Raw genomic sequence first — 7570 nt, 5'->3', positions numbered from 1 at the left:
GTTGATAATATTGTATTGTATAATAGAAATTTCTTCAGAGAGACCTTAAATGTTCTCACACATACAAAAAAGTAAATATTTGAGATGATGGATGTGTTAATTAAATCAGTAGGGGGAATCCTTTTATAATGTATATATATGGTATCATTACATTGTACACTTTAAATATCTTGCAGCTTTATTTATTAATTATACCTCAATGAAGCTGGCAAAATTACAAAGCAAACATTTAAAAACAGTAAAAGGAAACAAAAAAAAAGTTTGGACACTTAAATTTATACCCCTAAATTACTCTTGGATTTAAAAAATCACAATGGAAATAAGAACTATTTAGAAAGGAACAAAAATTAAAATATTATTTATAATTGTGGAATACAGGGACATCTGGCTGGCTCAATCAGTTGAACATGCAACTCTTGATCTCAGGGTCACGAGTTTGAGCCCCATGTTGGATGTGAGCCTACTTAAAATAAAATAAAATAAAATTGTGGAATACAGCTTAAAGAGTACCTAGGGGTAAATTTATAGACAGATAAAATAACTTAAAGCAAAACAAATTAGTTAAAATAAGTGAATTTAGCAAGACACTGAAGAAACAAGGCAAACAAAAACCATTGTATGAGCATAAACTTTAAGAAAATAATAGGAAAGATAACAAAGTTAAGAGTATAAATTATTAATGTACAAACAAGGAAGAATTCTGATGATGAAGCAATAGAATCAGACAATAGTCATACTGAGACCAGTGGGGAGAAATTAAAATTCTGTCAAGTCCAATGCTAGAACTCATATAGAGTAGGCAGATGGCATGACTAGAATTCTTTTTAAAGATTCTAAAAGAAAACCCCAAATTCTGATTAGAAACAAAGACTTGGAAAAGGAGAAAGAAAAGCAAGAGAGACTGGGGGAAAATAAAACAATTTGATTCAAAACAAGAAGCATGAGTGGGAAATAATATACAGAGTAAAACCAGGTATTGTCAAAGAGAAAGAACAGGTAAGTCTTTAGAGAGCTGCAGTAAGGGATGTTGAACAGTTATTGAATGAGACTTGAAAGCATCAAAACAATGTTGATGAAAATATTTTAAAAATCTAAAAAAGTAGAGGCCCTACTAGAAAACAAGGTGAGTTGATTTCACTTGTTTCCAATTTTTTCCATTCTCAGAGGAATGGATGAAAGTAAAAATGAAAAAAAGTTCAACAAGGGAGAAACCAAAAGATAAACAGACTAAAATGAGATCAGAAGTGGGCAATCTCATTTAAGAATGTTGATTCAAAATCTTAATTAAGATATTATCAAACCCTATCTATCATATGTTTAAAAATAATATTTATAACTTATGACTAGGGTTTATTTTAGAGATGCAAGGATATTCCAATATAAGAAAATCTAATAATGCAAAACTCCATATTAAGAAATTAAAGATAAAAAGCCACATATTCATTTAAATAGAGGCATAATAAAGCTCTTGAGAATATTCAACACGTGATTAAAATCATTTAGCAAAATAGGAATTGAAGGAAACATCCTTAACCTGATAGAGTACTCATCAAAAACTTACAGAAATACCCAAAGCAATCTGTAGATTCAATGCAATCCCTATCAAAATCCCAATGATTTTTATTTTTGCAGAAATAGGGAAAAAATCCATTCTAAAATTCATATGAAGTAGTAAGGAACCTCAAATAGGCAAAAACAATCTTGAAAATGAAGAAGAGGGTGCCTGGGTGGTTCAGTCAGTTAAGCGTCTGTCTTCGGCCCAGGTCATGATCTCAGAGTCCTGGGATCAAGCCCCAGGTCAGGCTCCCTGCTCAGTGGGAAGTCTACTTCGCCCTCTCCCTCTGACCTTCCCCTTTGCCTGTGCTGTCTCTCTCTCAAATAAATAAACAAAATCTTGAAAAAGAAAAAGAACAGAGAACAATCCCCTTCACTTTCCTTAATGTTCCATGCAGCTTTTCACCTCCAAGCATTTGTACTGAGGTTCTAGAACACTACTCCAGCCTTTTCTTCACCCATTCCTACCCTTTAGGAGTCATCTTCAATAATGTCTTGGAAAAGTTCTGACCCCCGAATCTAGGCTGGATACCCTTCTTATGTACCCCTTTCCATTGCCCAGTGTTTCCCACCTTTGTAGCAGTTAACATATTCTACTAAAATACTCTATTTAGTTTTCTGTGTCCTCCCCTATGCTGTAAGCTTCCTGAGACCAAGGACTGTGTTCACCAGGTTCACCATTTCTTTCTCCAGCATCAATCAGGCAAAGTGCCAGGTATACAATAGTCACCCAGTTAAATGTCTGATAATTCAATTTTTAAAATACAGATGTTGAAGTTAAATTCTAAGGCATCAAGCACAGAAATCCAAAATATATGACCTTAGAAGATAGCTAATGTTCTAAAGTTGATCTTACTGCCTTTGAATATAAAATAAGAAGCTGAAGATGTTTGGAGCAAGGGCAGTGGCAGCCTTGATAAATGCCTTGAGTGTTCAGTAGTAATACTTTCCTAGCAACTACTGTCAAGGTCACATTTGTTGACACATCCTTATTAATTCTGAGAAAAAGACTCCTGACTTGAAAAAGCTACTTCTAAGGTATCTTAAAACTAAGATTCTTCAAAGCAACTTGAAAGTCACAAAGCTAACAAAAAATAACTTGGGTTTGCCTTTGAGGGTGCAGAAATTACTTAGGCCTCTGAGCGTCGCTGCTGACCACCTTAGCAGTAAAAGCCTGCAAGACATCCAGTCCAACATTCCGGCTCCCACAACAAAAAGGGCTGGGCGTTTGGCCCCCAAGCTTCCGGACTGGGGAAAAAAAAAATCAGTCCAGCAGCTTAAAGTTCTCTCTACAGTGACTTGTATCCTGTGAATGCTCAGGGTCCGAGGAATAAAGACTGGAATCTCGCACTGGAGGCTGGAAGTTGCCTGGGAGAGAAGATTGCCGCAGAAGAAATGGCGGCTGTGCAAAAGTTGCCACAACGCGGAAGGCTTATCCCGCTCTGCTTTCTTTTGGCCGTCTTGTGGGAAGTCGGAGCTGGGCAGATGCACTATTCTGTGCCAGAAGAGATTGACAAAGGCTCCTTCGTGGGTGACATCGCCAAGGACCTGGGGCTGGAGCCCCTGGCACTGTCAGAGCGCGGAGTCCGCATCGTCTCCAGAGGTAGGACGCAGCTTTTTGCTCTGAATCCGCGAAGCGGCAGTTTGGTCACCGCGGACAGGATAGACCGGGAGGAGCTCTGTGCTCAGAGTGTGCGGTGCTTGGTGAATTTTAACATACTCCTGGAAGACAAATTGAACATTTATTCAGTAGAGGTGGAAATAACAGATATTAATGATAATGCCCCTCGCTTTGGAGTAGAGGAACTAGAGTTAAAAATAAGTGAAACGACTACGCCAGGATTCCGAATCCCCCTAAAGAGTGCGCATGATGCGGACGTAGGAGAAAATGCTCTTCAGAAGTACGAACTGAACCCAAATGACCACTTCTCCCTGGATGTGCGAAGCGGAGTGGATGGGAACAAGCACCCTGAGCTGGTGTTGGAGCTCGCCCTGGACCGCGAGGAAAAGGCCGTTCACCACCTTGTCCTTGTGGCTTTGGATGGGGGCAGTCCGGTGCGATCTGGCACCTCCCGCATCCGCGTGACCGTTCTGGATGCGAACGACAACGCGCCTATATTTACACAGCCTGAGTACCGTGTAAGCGTTCCTGAGAATATGCCCGTAGGCACCTGGATACTCACGGTGACCGCCACTGACACAGATGAGGGATACAATGCCCAAGTGACATATTTTCAAGAGAAAAACCCGGGAGAAACCTCAGAGGTATTTGAGCTTGAGTCAACATCTGGAGATATAACAATCACAAAGAGCCTAGATTTTGAGGATGCCGAAGTCCATGAAATTGATATCGAAGCTCAGGATGGTCCAGGTCTTCTGACCAGGACAAAGGTTATTGTGACAGTTCTGGATGTGAATGACAATGCCCCAGAATTTTACATGACATCTGCTACTAGCTCAATTCCTGAAGACTGTCCCCCAGGAACCATAATTGCACTTTTCAATGTACATGACAGAGACTCTGGGCAGAATGCATTTATCACATGTTCACTCCCTGAGAACCTTCCTTTCAAGTTAGAAAGATCTGTGGACAATTACCACCGACTGGTTACAACCAGAGCCCTTGACAGGGAACAGTTTTCCTTTTACAATGTCACTGTGACTGCTAAAGATGGAGGGAAACCATCTCTGTCCACAGATGCTTACATTTTGCTGCAGGTGGCAGACATCAATGACAACCCACCCACCTTCCCCCACATGTCCTACTCTGCCTACATTCCTGAAAATAATCCCAAAGGTGCCTCCATCATTTCTGTGGAGGCCCATGACCCTGACAGTGATGACAATGCCCATATAACTTACTCTTTGACTGAAGACACTCTTCAGGGTGCACCCCTGTCCTCTTATATCTCCATCAACTCTGACACCGGCATCGTCTATGCGTTGCGCTCCTTCGACTATGAGCAGTTCCAGGATTTGCAGCTCTGGTTGACTGCGTGGGACAATGGGAACCCTCCACTCAGCAGCAATGTGTCATTGAGCATATTCGTGCTGGACCAGAATGACAACGCGCCAGAAATCCTGTACCCCGCCCTCCCCACTGACGGTTCCACAGGTGTGGAGCTGGCACCCCGATCTGCAGAGCCCGGCTACCTGGTCACCAAGGTGGTGGCGGTGGACAGAGACTCGGGCCAGAACGCCTGGCTATCCTACCGCCTGCTCAAGGCCAGCGAGCCAGGGCTCTTCGCGGTGGGGCTGCACACGGGCGAGGTGCGCACGGCGCGGGCCCTGCTGGACAGAGACGCGCTCAAGCAGAGCCTGGTGGTGGCGGTGCAGGACCACGGCCAGCCCCCTCTCTCGGCCACCGTCACGCTCACCGTGGCCGTGGCCGACAGCATCCCGGACGTCCTGGCCGATCTGGGCAGCATCAGGACCCCCGGCGACCCAGACGATTCGGACCTCACGCTCTACCTGGTGGTGGCGGTGGCCGCAGTGTCCTGCGTCTTCCTCGCCTTTGTCATCGTGCTGCTGGCGCTCAGGCTGAGGCGCTGGCACGCGTCGCGCCTGCTCCAGGCTTCAGGAGGCGGGCTGGTGGGCGTGCCGGCCTCGCACTTTGTGGGCGTGGACGGGGTGCGGGCTTTCCTACAGACCTATTCGCATAAGGTCTCGCTGACCGCGGACTCGCGGGAGAGTCATGTGATCTTCCCCCAGCCCAACTATGCGGACACGCTCATCAGCCAGGAGAGCTGTGAGAAAAAGGATTTTCTATCAGCACCTCAGTCTTTACTTGAAGATAAAGGAGAAGAAACATTTTCTCAGGTAAATTCCCTTCACAATATACTTAGTAGCTATTGCTAAATTAAACATGTTTATTTACTTAGCTGCCTCCGTTGTGTACCACATCTTTTCTATTTCTCATATTTCCTTGTGAATATATCAGTTCTTAAGAAATGAGTCCTGGTGAATTATTTCTCAATAGTTCTAAGTGTTCACACCCTGTAAGGGGAAGAGGGGCTACAATCATCGTATTAGTATAAATCAGGAGTTAATATCGGGTGAATATGATATTTAGGTTATCAAAGAGCATTCCATTAGGAACTGGTATATCTGGTTTCTCATACTTTCTTTCCCATCCCCGGACAAATAATCTCATCTACCTGGGTCAGTAATTCTTTCTCTCTTAAAAATATGAAAGTTGAGGGGTCCCTGGCTGGCTCAGTCACTGAACCATGTGAGTCTTGATCTGGTGGCTGTGAATTTTAGTCCTATGTTGGGGGTAGAGTTTAGTCTTTAAAAAATAAAATAAAAAGATAATTTTTAAAAATGAAAGTTGAATTTTATGTTTACTCAGGTGCTTTAAAATTCCTGGTTTTTGTTTTATATTTTAATCTATGAGTAATGAAACACTTTAGTTTCTTCTCACTCAATTTTAATATTTTTCCTTCAGTTTGGCAGTGAGGTTCTTCATTTTATTTGATTTGTATGACCGTCCCGATTTTAAAAATGGAAATTTAGAAATACATATGCTTCACTGTGTATTACGAAGGTATGTCACGGTATCTCAGCTTAGTTAAAAATCCTAGTGACTTCTAAAGTAGTTGTTGCTTAACAAAGTGAATTATTGTTTCCTGTATAATAAATGGGTAGTGTAATAGTAAATACGTTTTTCTCGTATTTTCTCATATCTGGAAACCACATTTACTTCCTATCATTAAAAATAATATATATCCTCAAGGGATTCAGAGGCCATATCAAATAATTGCCCCTAAAAATCCTCCTTATACATTTCTCCTCTCAAAGATTCCTACTCATAACAGTGTTAAAAATATTTGCAGTCCCTCACCTAACCCTAGTCTTCCTCACAACCACCGTCTTCCTTCCTCATTCCTTTCCAAGTTGGCTTTTAGTATGTTCATTATGTTTTTAATAATGAAGAACAAAGACTACACTAATATTCTGTATAACTGGGATAATTTTAAATTTTGATTTGGACGTAATCATATACTAACCGAGTCTTGTGTTTAATGGTATTATTGTCTTTCAAGGTGCTATGATTTTTTATTATAGTTAAGGGGATTTGAGGAGAGCTGATCTAAGCCAATGTGTCTCTTGTGTTTTATTACCATTACATAATTCTCTAGGAGATAAAACTGAAACTTACTGTGGAATAATACATCATAACATCTTTACTTCTAGGTAATAAAGTATAAACTGAGAAAAATTAAAGACATAAGTTCCTTATAGTGTTTATGCTATCTCTTCACAAGAATAAATGCCTTGTGGATAAGTTTATAACAGTACATCCTTGAAATGACAAATATATTTCTATTTTTGTGCTTGGAGAGCAAAACAAATAGAGCATTTCTGGAACATAAAACAAAAGTTTATCTCTACCAGTTTCAGTTTGGGTCTTTAGAAAACACCCTCACTCTTGATTTAGCCAAAGTGAACTACTTCCAGTACCCTGAAGTTCTTTGATTTCTCTCACATCTAGACATTGCTATACTATTCTTTCTCACATCCAGGCCTTTTCCCTGATCCACTCCTGTCATGTCTCTTGGGAGAGCCTTTGCTAACCTCCAAGGTCAGGCTGGAAGCCTTCCCATCACCTTTGGCTTCTCCCATTATGGTAGTTTTCTCAATGCACTGGAATTCCTTGTTTGATTTTATCTTCATAGCTCTGGGAGGGGGGAGTGGCTATGTTCATATCATTTACCTTAAATCCCCACATATCATCTAACATCCAATTATATGTTTGTTTAATGAATGGGTTAAATTATAATTATTGAAACTAAGATGTCAGACCATCAAGGACAAACTTTGATAAGTATAATTATAAATATGGCTGATTTTTTTTGTGGTTTTTAAACTTTGAACATTTCAAAACAGTAACTCCAGCATGTTTGAAGCAATATTGGTGGTGTTAAGGTTAGAGTGTGGCTTCCCAAGGAACTTGAAGTTACATATTTTAACATATAGCAATTCAGCTGTGTGAAATAGACACCAATCCCATTAC

General features: G+C 41.0%; 1 protein-coding gene across 1 annotated transcript in view; it reads left to right on the top strand.

Moving 5' to 3' along the window:
* Window positions 1-2716: 2716 nt before the first annotated feature.
* Window positions 2717-7570, top strand: part of LOC123790226 (protocadherin gamma-C5) — a 168765-nt gene continuing 163911 nt past the window's right edge. Inside the window, exon 1 of the mRNA XM_087862199.1 lies at window positions 2717-5373. Within this exon, the coding sequence (XP_087718325.1) occupies window positions 2950-5373 (2424 nt within the window). The 5' untranslated portion in view covers window positions 2717-2949. The remainder of the gene's footprint in view (window positions 5374-7570) is intronic.

This window comes from Ursus americanus, chromosome 5 (genome assembly GCF_024610735.1).
Source record: "Ursus americanus isolate L20-20 chromosome 5, mUrsAme1.1.p, whole genome shotgun sequence".
In the NCBI taxonomy this organism is placed as follows: Eukaryota; Metazoa; Chordata; class Mammalia; order Carnivora; family Ursidae; genus Ursus; species Ursus americanus.
Note: the sequence above shows the minus strand (reverse complement) of the source record. Positions and strands in the feature narration are given on the sequence as shown.